At 33.3% G+C, this 15290-nt stretch overlaps 1 protein-coding gene across 1 annotated transcript; it reads left to right on the forward strand.

Annotated features, from left to right (window-relative positions):
• The first annotated feature begins 1448 nt into the window (after window positions 1–1448).
• On the forward strand, window positions 1449–7256 carry LOC143068732 (glutathione S-transferase 1-like). The gene is made up of 5 exons (XM_076243003.1): window positions 1449–1751; window positions 3978–4070; window positions 5186–5301; window positions 6060–6164; window positions 6954–7256. Exons 1-5 carry the CDS (start codon window positions 1619–1621, stop codon window positions 7116–7118), a joined length of 612 nt encoding a protein of 203 aa, XP_076099118.1. The 5' UTR covers window positions 1449–1618; the 3' UTR covers window positions 7119–7256.
• The last annotated feature ends 8034 nt before the right edge of the window (window positions 7257–15290 follow it).

A 15290-nucleotide genomic window follows, 5' to 3' on the forward strand; every position in this document is an offset into this window, starting at 1 on the left:
ATATATATTATATTGTACATTTAATTTCTGGTTTAAAGGGTAAAACTTGACTCTGAGTCTCTGCATATAATGCCACCAAAATCAGGGAGAGGGAGAGGAAGAGGAAGAGGGAGGGGTATGAGTCTAGCAGGAAAGTACAAGACACAGTCGCAGTTGTAATACAAGGCAATATCACCCTTGTGGACACTCTAAAACCAATATGCTTCAATAGATTTTAACCACATTTGGTATATTGTTCCTCCTTGTAATGATCTGACATTTTTTACGTTTAAGGCCAAAGTTCAAGGTCATGCAGATGGACTTGTTTTTTCTCCTTGAAATAGCATAATACACAGGAAATTGGTTGCTCATTTTTATACCCCGCTTTGAAAAAAAGGGGGGTATACTGTTTTACCTCTGTCTGTCCTTCCGTCAGTCCGTCAGTCCATCAGTCCATCAGTCCGTCAGTCCGGCAGTCTGTCAGTCAGTCCTTGTTTTACCTGCTGGTTCTAAAGACAATATTAAAGGTATTTCCAGTTACTGAATGTTTTGGTTGATTTCTAAAAGAATAGTTTATGTATCAAATATGCATATTCAATTTACCATTTTCTGCATGTGTCATATACAAATATAGTGTCCATATTTGTCCCCAATATGTTACATACGAGGGGATGTCACGCTCGGCATTGCCTTGTTTGAACTGTAAAATGTGTGCACTAGTCTGAATAATCACCCATAATTATGCCCATAATTACTGATCTATCTTAAAGGTAAGGTAATGGGTTCGTAATGGGATTACGAGTCACGAAGTCATGTTGCCATCGTAAGACCTTCGGGTAGCTTCGTGATTCATTCGTGTAGACATCGTAATGTCAAAACTGCCCGATGGAAACGATGGAAACACGAATGCAATACGATGTTTAAAGATGCATTCCCGGTGACATCACGATGGTGAGGATGGTGATGCGAACTCAATACGAACCCTCAACATCGGACGCACCTTCGGGGATTTTTTAACATGTTAAAAAATTTAGAACACTTCCCGAAGTTGTCCCCGAAGGCTAGAAAAAGTGGCCGATGATTCTACGATGGTTAAAGATGGCACTACGAATAGCCAGATCTTGATACGATCAGTCCCGATTTTGAAAATTTCCATAATCGTGTTGCCATCGGCGTAAAAATCGGGACAGTGTGACGCGGGCATTACCAAAGGTATGCAGATAAAAATATCACAACTATGAGTAGTTCAAATTCAATTTCGTTTGAGAGCAAATGAGAGAGACAATCGCTAAAATGTCCAATTCAAACTCAATTCGGGTTTACAAACGAACTGAATGAATACGTTTCATCGTTTCAGCGTCAGACTCAAAGAGATTGTTAAATCTTTAAAAACCACACACAGAAAATATTGCTGCAATACAATCGATTTAAATCAATATTACAATTTATCCTGTCGGAAAGATAACCGTATAAACTTACATGTCATGTTTAACCTAGCCTGTATCAACACAGGTATTTTTACGTAGGTCATTGAACATATCTATTGTCAGTTCATAATCTAGAACAAAGAATCAGTGAAATCTAGCCGGTGAAGAACCTGTTTTATCCACAAGTGTGTAAAGAATAGAAAACATAAATAATGCCGTCGTATAAATTGTCGTATTTCAAAGCAAAAGGAAGGGGTGAACTAGCTCGATTGATGTTTGCTGCGGCTGGTAAAGAATTCGAAGACGAAAGACTAGCTGGGGAGGAATGGCTAGCATTCAAACCCAGTAAGTATATATATTGTTGCTACTTGATGTTTTTATCTGTGTTATTATGTGAGGAAGGATGCCTGTTGTGTCTGAGGATAAAAGACGTCGAATCTTGATTTTTTATCAATTAAGAAAATTGCTGATTCATCATGATTCATAGCAATGAAGGAGATCATGAAAAGGTTCATCAAAACCATTTTACAAAATAACTGATTTTACAATTAAATCTATTCTTATTACATATCATTACAGATAAATCTAAGCAACTGGAAAAGTTAACAAGGCAGGTCAAGATCTAGAGTAATGGAAAGAAAATGCGTTTTTTCTTCCTAAACATTGAAACACGTTTCTGGAATTTGATATGCCTTTGTACAATGTATATATATATCCTTGCTGTAGAATGTGTAAAAATAAACTAAATTTGGTAATTCGAAATTTTACCCGATATGGGTCAATGATTTGTATAAAAAGAGACCTTATTGTCGGCCTTTACTACGGCAGATACAAAAGGGTGTGTGCTCTCGGATGCAATTAAAAAGTATTATGTTTGCAGTTTTTACTTATGCTATTGCATTTGTAGTTCAATTTGCCAGTACGTGTAAATAATATGGTTGTAAAACATTTGATTTGATTTGTATGGGTTGATATGAACAAAAGAGGAACAGAACAATAGGTGGTTTAAATATGGACCTGAGTGAACCATACCAAACAAAATTCAGATGTTTGATTAAATACCATCTTCCATGTCTTCTACTAGGGTGAGGAAAAACCTTTCAGAATTTTATCTAGGTGGTAACAGTCAGAGTTTAGTTTAAACATATTGTATTTGCTGAATTAAAACAAAATGGATTAGACAAAAGTAAATCATACTTATGAAGTCCTCTCCGTTATACAATATAAAATTACAATAATAGTATAATATAATGGACATGCATATAAAGCAAACAGTTTATAGAATATTCAGTCAGAGTCTTTTGTAGGTTGGAAGTTTTTGAAATTGTTCTCATCTAGACTGTACCAAAACGGATTTAAGGTATATCTACCCATGTCAGAAAACGTTTTAAAAAGTAAAATCACAAAAATACTGAACTTTGAGGAAAATTCAAAACGGAAAGTCCCTATTCAAATGGCAAAATCGAAGGCTCAAACACACCAAGCGAACGGATAACAACTGTTATATTCCAGGCTTGGAACAGGCATTTTATTATGTAGAAAATGTTGGAAATCTAGTCTTATAGCTAGCTGAACCTCTAACTTGTATGACAGTCGCATAAAATCCCATTATATTGACACCGATGTGTGAACAAAATCAACAGACATAAAAGGTAAAAATGTCAAAAATAGAGTTACAACAGTATGCATTGTGTTATATTCAAAATCACTAAGAAATACAAACAAATAAGTTACAAAAAACCACTAAAGGGCATAAAGAAAAAGCACACAAACCAAATTAAAGACAAGAATACAAAAACTTACCATAGTACAATAACACAATGACGGGATGTATAAGTACCGAGCCACGTCAAATTATACGTTATTAAGACGATAAACAACTTCAGTACCCAGAATATATACTTCAATACCATTGTAGTGTTTTATTTGTGAAGTTGATACGGAATATGTGTCATCAAGCTCTTGGTACCTTCCGATGAACTTTTTTTTAGAAAAAGGATGAGCATTCCTTGACATTGCCCTGGTTCATCAACTTTCTGCTCAGATGTTTTACAATTTCTGGGTAGCCGTTGCAAGCTATTGAATAGCGAATAAATTGGGAAATGTATATCCCATATGCAGGTGAAGTTGGTATATTGCTACTAAGTTAGGTGAAATTGATAATTAAGAAATTAAAATCGTCTCGTTTGTCATAGATTCTGGTACTGAGATAACCGTATATGTCAAATTCGAGATATTAGGATTTTAATATTTTAAGAGAGGCTAGAACTTATTCAACTGCATGCATTGTACATGTTGTAGTGAAGTAAATATTCTTTAGATTAAATGGATTACCATGTATGTTTGGAATACAATTTCCAAATGATCAAACACCCCTCTTTGTTATAGGAAATTGGCAACAAGTAGTGCATTATATGTTTAAAAGGTACAACTATGGAGAAAGGAAGACAACTCAATAATAAATAAATCCTATAAACAGACGTCACAGCGTGAATTGAATGCGATCTTTTCTCACTAGGTGCTCTCAAACACTTTTACTCAATTACAGTTATATGTCTTTTTTCATTACAGAAACACCATACGGTCAGATGCCAGTTTTGACAGTAGACGGGAAAATGATCAACCAGAGTGGTGCCATTTCCCGATTTCTAGCTCGAGAATTGGGTTAGTCTTATTTCTTTAATTCCGACTCTAATTTATACTTTTCTCGTCTGTCTATTATGATTTTTACAAATAACTCATGGCTCGGCTTTTCAAAATGATATTTTTTTCACTAACCAATAATGAGATAACTGTTCTCAATCTCGTCGGATTTGGATTAGTCAGCGTCAGGAAAAAAAGAAAAGTGTCTTAAAACGTTTTCAAAATAGACACCATTTCGTAGATCTTTGAAATAATGGAAAAAAAAATAATACCAAACTCCGAGGAAAATTCTAAGTCAAATGGCAAAATCAAAAGCTTAAACCCATCAAACGAATGGGCAACAACTGTCATATTCCTGATAAGGTACAGGCATTTACTTATGTAGAAAATAGTGGCTTAAAGTTAAAACCTTGGTTACAAGCTAGCTAAACCTCTCATTTGCATGCCAGCCGCATAAAATTCCATTATATTGACAACGATGTGTTAACAAAACAAAAAGACATAATAGGTAAAAAATTAAAAAATAGGGGTACAGCAGGCAACATGTTAAAATTATAATCATTGTAAAAGCAAACAAATATGTAGTAACAAAAAAGGGCATATAGACAATGCACATTAGCGAAATTGAAAGACAAGAATAAAAAAAAATACAATAGCTCAACAACACAATGACAAACAACATCAGTACCTAGAATCTATTCTTCAAGATCATCATGTATTAATTGTTAAGTTGATACGGAAGAGAAGTGAACGGTATTGGTACAGTCGATTGCACTTTGAATTGTGGGAGAGAGGAACGATAGTTGACGTTTGTTAAACTGTTCTGAAACACAAATAATACATTACAATCCTTCAATATCATTTCTCAATTAATATCCTCTTTTTGATTTAAGCAGTAAAATATAATTAGAATTTGATTTATTATTTTACAGAATTTAGTTTTCGTATCAAAACTCTTATAATTTCTGGCACATTATGAAATTAGATAGTGTGAACATGGAAGTATTATATCTAATACTTCCGTGGTGGACAATGTTTGAGCATGGACGTATTATATAATACTTCCATGCTGAGACTACTATGTGTTATAGTAGTCTCAGTTCCATGGTTTGAGTATATACATTTTATATATCTAGGATTGTATGGAAAGGATAATATGGAGAATACCAGATGTGATGTTATTCTGGAAACCATTAACGATATAGCTACAGATATGATCAAATACTTTTTTGAGAAAGATGAAACAAAAAAGGTAAGTTATACAAAATAATACCAGAAACAGAGCGAATCGAAATCTTACACTTTTTAAAATATATTAAAAGAGTTCGTCTCTTTCAGGCATCATAAGGCAACTCCTAATTGATTTATAATGTTTTCGGATTTGCTTGCTTCGAAACGTTGCAAACCTAAGTAAAAATCTCACCACTTTTGCAGAGACTCTCTGAATCATCGCTCTATTTAAACAAAATCAACATTTCATTTTAGAATTTCATCGACAGTACAACAATCCACATAATAATATATGTCAAACTCTTACCAATTTGTTGTTATTGCTTGCTAGAATACTCATTTCAATTTGTTCAGATTTATGATATCGCTCGCTAGCTTAAATTTTGTTCATAACAGACCGAAGTACATGCATTTACTTTGGAATGGCATACTTTATAACTTTGCTGCTTCGACCAGTGTGTCTTTATACATCATATAAACCCCAGAGAAATGCAGGATACAATATTGATTTACCCCTTTTGAATAGAATATACAAATCTTACAAATAGAGATGATGGTCTTACAAACATAGAACACATTTCCTTTACCACTTAAAACACTGAATATAGGATAATAAGGTAAAAACCATTGAACAATTATACTAGAGTTATTTTCATATCATCAAAACGAATGTAGAAAATGTGACAAATAACCATTGCCTACAACACTGAATCTTTCTATTTCATACAATTCGTTCATTGGTGCAATACGTTTAATTAAAGGACAACAAATGTTTTGTAGGCAGAAGCATTAAAAACTTTAAAGGAGAACTCTCTACCCAAGTTCTCGAAGTTTTTAACTACAGTTTTGGAGGGAAATGGCAACAAATATCTCGTTGGATCTGACGTAAGTAATCCATTTGATATTTAAAAAATATTGCAGATTTTGGTAACTTTTAAGTTTTAAGTATATAATATGAAAAAAAAGATGTGATATGACTGCCAATGTGACAACTAAAATGACATAGAAATTAACAACTATAGGTCAACGTACGGTCTTCAACAATGAGCAAAGACTATACCGCATAGTTAGCCATTAAAGGCCACCGAAATGACAATGTAAAACAATTCAACCAGAAAACTAAAGCCTAATTTATGTTTAAATAAAATGAACGAAAAACAAATATGTAACACAAAACAAACAACAACCACTGAATATAAAGCACTGAACTGTGTATTGAACAGGAAACAATTTTAAAAATCTATAAGAAATAACATGATATATTTTACTTACTTATGGCATTCGGATTCAAAACTATACTTACTTTCTTCCAACAAAAGTTAATATGAGGTTCATGTCAGAATGCACGTTAAAGTCAAAGGTAGCCACATGTTCAACACACTCGACTTTAACCCAGTCTTGATACTAAATATTTTGAAGAACTAAGTGTGGTAAAAGCTTAAGGAAGTGCTGTTATGGTCAGTGATAGTAAAAAGACAGTACCAGTGTGGACAGTGGTATTAAAGATATTCCACGATTATTTTGTTTGAGTTCCTTTTTTTCTAATAAAATCCGGTCTAATAGTTGTATCAAAAAATAGTTCATTTGATAAGTTATATTAACTACGTTCCATAAATTGTCTTTTCAGTATACATATTAATTTTGTAAATAACGATAATTTGTATTTTTTAACAGCTGACAGTAGCTGATATTGCTGTATTTGATATTTTGGAATGGTTTAATGATGCAGCATTTTCTGGTGTCTTTAATGACTACTCCGCGATACAGAATCTTGTCGATAGAGTTAAGTCAGTTCCAAACATCAAAAAGTATTTGGAAAGCCGTCCTGCTGATTCCTAAGGGTCATTGTGTGACCAAATTTGGATTTTGGTGTTGTGTTGATGAGAGACGTGGGATTCATTTATTTTACTCAGTTATTTACGAGTAGAAAAAACTTTTCATTGTTGTTGTCCTTTAAAGAGTGTATTTTGATAGAAATGTGTTAGTTTGTTTTTTATGCAGATTGCGTCAGAATGATAACATTAATGTTTGCAAAAACTAGACCTTCCTTGATGGACATTTCGGGTACGTCGTTAAATTATTTTTCTTTTTTAAAAACATTATGTGGATTTTAGAGATGAGATGTTATATTGTCATGATTATCTGAGAAAGCTCTGTCGGAAAATATTTCAATCGACACTGGTAGTGAATTATTATATTAACACAGCCGCAACTAATGTGTTACTTTGATATGTAGTAGGTGTTATATTCTGTAAAGTCAAGATGCACTTTAAACAGAAAAAGTTCACACTTAAAACCGTTGCCCAAATTGAACTTTAAACTTCATAACAATCCGTGGGATGTCTTGTTTCAAAAACTTGTTCTGTGATTAACTTCATCGTCGTTACTAAAAAAAATATAAAATGGAAGTAATCATGAAATATCTTGAAAACTTAAATAGATAGAGAAATCCTGATAAAATTGAGAAAAACTTTTGATTGTCAAGATAACCAATGTTATGTTTATCAAAAAAATAATCAAGAAATGTAAACAGCAAAATTTATCGGCTATTCAAGATCTACAAAAACTTAAAATACTTTTTAAAGGAGTAACTGTCTTTGAATTTCTTTGAATTTCAATTCAGTATGATTTATATCATCTTGAAAGATCTATGACGGAAAATATCATCGGACTCCTTTGAGTTATTGCCCTATAATGAGCTTTCGACTATAACATTGAAAAGTACTGTATACAGTTATCAATTTGTACAAATAAAAGCAACAGTGGTATACCGTTGTTTAAAAGTTATAAATAGATTGAGAGAAAACAAATAAGGGTCACAAACTAAAACCAAGGGAACACATCAACTATAAGAGGAAAACAAAGGAACACTGAAGTGCAACAAAAACAAACGCCAATGCAACATATATAGAAACGAACCATTTGATAACAACCACAATAATCCTGACTTGGTACTAAACAGTTTCAGAAAAAAATATTTGGTTGAACCTGGTTTTATGACTAGCTAAACCACCCGCTTATATTGCAATGTTAAAAGTACCGCTAACATGACATTACGTGACAGGAATACAGTACAAATAAATGCAAGAACACTCAGGACAGAATTATAAACTGTGTCACACGAATGCATAAACGCCACAAAAAGTAAAGTTTTTCATAGAAGTTGAATAAAAACTTATCGAAGATACCAGTCTTGTAATATGAGCAGTTAAAATAGGTTGGCTGTATATGTGCATGTGAAATACAACCGCTGACTATATTATCTTTAACCCCTGTCAACCACTTAAATATTCTTTTTGAAATGTTATACTCGTTGTGGGACGATTATGAACATAAACTCAGGTCTCCAAATATCTCCTACAAAAACAAACAAGTCATTGTACTTGTTCTCATTGGTTGATAAAAAAAAGTGTATGATTTCATTAACACTATTTTGAAAGGTAACAATTTTACTCCAAAGCTGCTGTAAATCCTTTCATAGGATGAATTTTTAAAAGCCTTTTACAAAATTGAAAACAAAAGTAATTATATGCCATTATATGTGGAGCAGGATCTGCATAGCTTTCAGTAGCAGCTGTGGTCAACCCCAGTTTTTGGCGGAGTTCGTGTTGCTCAGTCTTATTGTTGTGTTTGATGTACTATTGTTTGTCTGTTAGTCTTTTTCTCTTTTAGCCGTGACTTTGTCAGTTTATTTTCGACTTAAAAAGTTAGAATGTCCCTCTCGTATTTTTTGCCTCTATGTTATGACAAACTTTGGATTCAGATTACAGAATATATACAACAGTAGTGTTGACTTTGTATAATACCGATATAATGAATATACGTTGAGTTGATCGGCAGAATAACGCATTTTTACCACGTTACTAGTTTCGTGTTTTGTCTTTATCCCGATATAACTGGTTTGAGTATTAAGCTGTAAATAGATACTACAGCCACAAGGAAGAGATATAGAGTGGGTGGCGCATATTCGCCGTGGACACATTTTCTGTAAAATTCGTGTGCCTTTACCCAATACTTGCTGAAATAGATGTTAAAGGCGGTTTGTAATATTCGAACGATTTATATTTCTCTTTACCCATTTCCAAGGTCATTCGCACATATAAAAAAATACGCAGGTGTTTTTAAATGATTTTGGCAATTATGTAAGAGTATCAGGCAATCATGCGCAGTCTTAAACTAAATATTTGTGAGAAAAATCGTATAGGAATGATCTCTCAAGCTAATTCATATAATTGCAAACATTCGTTTTATGATATACCAGGATAATGAGGATGGTCATATCATACATTGCGACGAAAATGTGTCCCCCATGGTACACGAACAACTTCGATTTTCTTTTGAGATTGCGTTCATTTTTAGAACAATTAACCAATGTTTTGAAGACATTTCCTTTATCAAACATTTTTTCATATAGTAAAATTTCTGAAACCTACATAAAAAGTTCCAAATATCCGAATGTAGGTTGGATGTAAGTGGAAATGAACGAATTTTGCGGTGAATATGGGTCACTCACTCTACGTGCCTTGATTTCACAAATAATATATAAATGTAGGATAACTGCAAATACCATAAGTTTTGATGCATTCCATTGAAACACATATGACTGCGCTAATCCAATAAAATAATGTTATATGTCAGAAGGGAATATACAATTATGGCCCGTTGAAAAGGTGAATATCCAAAATTGTCAACACGTCGAGAAGGTTATTTCATTGAGGGCGCAGCCCGAAGTGAAATAACTTTTAAGGGTTGACTATTTTGGACATTCATCGATTCTACGGGGCCATAATTGTTTTATTATACCGAACTAACAGTGGAAGGGCATTTCGAACACTTACTATAATGTCTATATAATAGACCACTTTCGAGTTCATCCCTCACCGGAAAAAAACTCGTCAATTAGGCGCGCCTTAGTGACGTCATTAACCAGATAGAGAGGATCGCCTGTATCCCTGCACTTTTAACGTTCATCAAGCGTCTTAGTGATCGTTATTGTGCAGGATAAACTAGAAATATTTCCTCATGACAGCAATGCTTGATTGTCAATTATGAGAATTTAATTTGCCGAATAAATCGTGCAATATGGTATTATAATTTGCCAACCACTCGCTCAACATTGGAACGGAAGTGACGATGCCACTAAACGCACGAATGATGTTCACTAAAACCAGAGTTTTTGACTGAAATACATCGAACTCGAAAGTTGTCTATTAACATAACAAACAGACTAACGTTTGAAATACATTTGTGTTCGAATTCCTCGAATTTACAACAAATGTAGAATCTTTTTGTAAAATAATGATGGCCCTGAAAAGGACCGTTTACATGGTTTATATGGGGACAAAATCAATAAAAAAAAAAAAAAAAAAAAAAATCGGGAAAATTTCCCGAATTTTTCATTCTACTAATGAACTCAAAATCGTTAACTTTTTTTTCAGATCTAGTTCCTGTTCCGGTTTTCCCCGCATTTGCGCAGAAATCTGTCTTGTTTGCACGAGATTTTGAAAAAAAAATTGTATTCATCAGTCTAGTAAAATATAAGATTGGAACTCAATACAGTTTCATTTTTAACCGGAGTTTTGTGACAAAAATGTCGGTTATTGATTTGGGGATGTACGGCGGGCGGGCGGTCGGGCGGGCGGGCGGTCGGTCGGGCGGGCGGGCGGGAATCAAATGTTGTCCGTGCATTAACTCATGAACCGTTCAACCAAAGCTTTTAAAATTTTAATATGTTGTTACTGACAACTTAATGAAGGTCAAGTTCAATAATGGCGATTTTGACTTTTACCGTTCAGGAGTTATGGTTCTTGAAAGATTGAAAAATGGAGTTTCCAGTCGTGTCCCTGCATTTACGCATGAACTGTTCTTCCTAAGCTTTCCAAATTTTAATATGTTGTTACTGATGACAAAATGGAGGTCAAGTTTAATAATGACGATTTTGACTTTTACCGTTCAGGAGTTATGGTTCTTGAAAGATTGAAAAATGGTGTTTCCAGTCGTGTTCGTGCATTTACGCATGAACTGTTTTACCAAAGCTTCCCAAATTTTAATATGTTGTTACTGATGACAAAATAGAGGTCAAGTTCAATAATGACGATTTTGACTTTTACCGTTCAGGAGTTATGGTTCTTGAAAGATTGAAAAATGGTGTTTCCAGTCGTGTCCGTGCATTTTCTCATGAACCATTCAACCAAAGCTTTTGAAATTTTTATATGTTGTTACTGATGGCAAATTAGAGGTCAAGTTCAATAATGACGATTTTGACTTTTACCGTTCAGGAGTTATGGTTCTTGAAAGATTGTGAAATGGCGTTTCCATTCACGTTGTTGCATTTACTCATGAACCATTCAATCTAAGCTTTTCAAATTTTAAGATGTTGATACTGATGACAAAATGGAGGTCAAATTTGATATTGACGATTTTCACTTTCACCATTCATCAGTAATGGTTCTTGTGATATTGCCAGGACACAAATAAATATTAATAAATCCGGTTTGCTGTCGTTGTGACAGCCTCTTGTTAATAATTGTTTGATTTGAAAAAAAAAACGTTACCTGATGGAAGCGTTTCTTTTGTTTACATTGAATATGACGTCATAGCTTAAAGAACGTCACAGCTAAATCCCTAACAACAGAACCAAAATCGGGAACGTTACGGTATTTCCGTATCCTTTATTAACATGTTTGAAGTAAAAAAATAATACATATACAGACTTCGTCCCCATTCACAGGTTATGCCTGCCTCATATTATGGGGACGAAGTCCCCAATAACAGTAGAAAATTCAATAAAAAAAAAGTTCGGGAAAATTTCCCGAATTTTTCATTGTACTAATGAATGAACTCAAAATCGTTCATTTTTTTTTGTCGTATTTTGAAATCCCGGACCTGCGCAGAAATGTACAATGTACTTCCTTTTTCCGGTCTCGTTTGTATGAAACTTTGAATAAAATATATATTTATCAGTCTAGTATAAAATAGGAAGGAACGTGCAATACCAATTTCATTTTTAATAATTCCTTGATATGAAATAACGTTACCTGATGATAGCGTTTCTTTGTTTACATTGCACATGACGTCATAATTTAAATAACGTCACAACTAAAATCCCTAACAACAGAACCAAAATCGGAAACGTTACGGTATTTCCGTTTCTTTTTTTTAACAAATATTTAAGTTACAAAAAAATAATTCATACAGACTTCGTCCCCATTTACAGGTAATGCCTGCCTCATGTTAAGAGATATTATCGGGTGCTGGTACTCTTAGCTATGCCTTAGGTAGCAATACACAGTTAGGAGTTTAGTTTCGCATTTTGGCCCCTGTGGATTTTTCAAATAGGAAAGTTATTGTGTAATAAAATTTATTTTTAGACAGCTGAGTGCTAATTTAGCCTTCAAAGGTGGTTTATAAGTGCATCAAGATTATTTTTTACACATTTTATGGGCTGTTTTCTGTTTGACAATCCGTATTTTCATAGCTAGACCGGCCATCGGTCCAGAAATTAATGTAATGTTTACAAACACTTTTTTTCTACACGAAGTTTTTGACGCAATTTTACCAAAAAATGAGATGAAAGACATATGATTTTCCTTGGATTTGCTGAATGATATATGTACACAGTTTCAGAAAAGGTATTACTTCAAGCGATTGAAATTCTACTTTTAGCCAAATTTTGGGAAAATATGTGACATCTTTTCCCCCCTTTTTGCAATATTTTATAACAAATAAATGCAGATTGTTGCCATGGATACACCCAAAAGAAATTATATTTTACCATTTTATATACTGGATATAAAATCTATGGAAGATTCTGATTACATTCATATGCCCATATATGACACAAACAGTAAGCTTGATATTGCAAGAAAGCAATGAAAAGGGGATGGTAAAATTTATAAGGGCAAATTTTAATATTTTTTCCTAACTGTTTATTGCTACCTTATTTCCTCGTCTCTCGATGGGCTTCCAGTGTGAACGCTGCCATTTTGTTTATTTACGTCTGTGACTTCATTTTCATGGGAGGTAACTCAAGTACAAATCAACAAACTCAAAAGGTTATTCACCGGTGAATTATTCACCACTGGTGTAAATTTTAAGGGTAATTCGTCTTTCCTTGCTATTGAATGAAAATTAACTAAATTATTCCATGTCACGTGATAACGCTTCACCCAATAGAATTGTTTGAAATATATGTAAGGTATAAATAATAAAGCTTAAACGTTCGTAATATACCGGGATTAAAATTGTGTTTTTCGTCTACATTCATCAGTGGGGCTCGAAAACAAAAAGTAAAATTATCAAATAATGTTGGTATACCCGTAATTCTGACAAATACAGCTACGGTAATCTATCCCTGGGGTTAGAAAATGCTTAGTTTTCATATGCCTCAATGTTAGTTTAGGAGATTTATTTTGATAATCCGTCAGTATATGTGTTGTTCTGCGTGGTGCATGTTGTCTCGACTATTATATTATTTGTTTGTGCATTTCTCTGTGATGAATGTTCTTGCGTGTGTTTTGTGTTGCATTTTTGTCACGTAGTTTGTCATTTTATCGATGTTTTTTTTTAATATTGTCATAAAGCGTGAGGTTTGGCTAACCATTAAACCAGGTTCGACCCACTATTTTTTCTTGAAATGTCTTGAACCAAGTCAGGAATATGGCAGTTAGTATCAAATAGTTCGTTTCTATGTGTGTTGCATGGTACGTCTGTGTTTTTGTTGAACTTCAGTGTTCATATTCTACATTTGTTTCCCTCTTATGGTTGATGTGTTTCCCTCGGTTTTAGTTTGTAACCCGGATTTGTTTTCTCTCATCCGATTGACTACTTTTGAACAACGGTATACTACTGTTCCCTTTATTCAGTATAACATAATTGTATTTGAACTATAATATATCATAAGAACCATAGTAAGGTATACCTGTCTGTTAGAGAAAACAAGACCTGAGTGCTCAGTCTTATTTTCACGATCAACTGATAAAATGTAAGTTATCGTGATCCGGTCAGTTTCTCAGTTGCTATGTAAATAAGTCAACTTCATGTTTTGTATAGAATCATTTGTATGTGTTCTATTCTGTCTGGACGTGTCACCTGACTTTAATAGCAAGATTGTTTACTTTTACAAATTGTGACTTGGATGGAAATTAAGTTGTCTCTTTTGGCATTCATACCACATCTTCTTATATCTATATTTAAGTTAGTACATAATCTTTTATTCAATTCTTCCTAAAAAATATATCATGTGCATAATTGCATAATATATAGGCTAGCACTAACACTTCTCTCAAAATTTCATTGAAATTTATACTATCTTATGCATGTGTTACATTTCATAGTTCAAACAAAATTAGAAGATATACGTTTTGTGTAAGTACCATTTTCTTTATATATTTAAAAACACACAAAAACGGTTTAAGGCTTCACAAGGAAACGATTAATATTGCTAGCCTACTTATTTTATGTCTCTATTGGACAGAAATTACATCCTTAAACAAGTAATACTGTAATACATTAGTATTCAAATGACATTCGGGAGATCAGTTTGACATTCGTTATCTCTCGGTATTGTTTAATGTATTCTATATAGATATCAATTTTCAAATTTAACCTTTTTGTTCCGCCTTCAGGGATTTTATGTTTAAAGCCTTCACATCGCATTTCAATAGAGACATCAAAGATAAAAGTTTTAATCACATATTGAGTTTCCTGTGTCATAAACAATGGTTAATATAAGGTGTGATTCAGTATTTTGTTTACATTAGATGTCGTATCAAGTGAGTAATGTGAGAAAATAGACGTTTTTAACTTTTAATTATTAAGCTGAGTTGTTTCTAAATAACCATAGATTTGTGTCCTAATATGAAAGCAGCAGAAGGTACCTAAGGGACCACAATGCCATATATATATATTAAAAAAAAGACAAAAAGACAGACAAGTCTACAAAATACAACAGTGTAGAAAACTAAAGACTACCAATTCGGCAGTAAAGCTCAAGTTAACCCATGCACGTCA

The sequence above is a fragment of the Mytilus galloprovincialis genome, chromosome 1 (assembly GCF_965363235.1).
Source record: "Mytilus galloprovincialis chromosome 1, xbMytGall1.hap1.1, whole genome shotgun sequence".
NCBI lineage: Eukaryota > Metazoa > Mollusca > Bivalvia > Mytilida > Mytilidae > Mytilus > Mytilus galloprovincialis.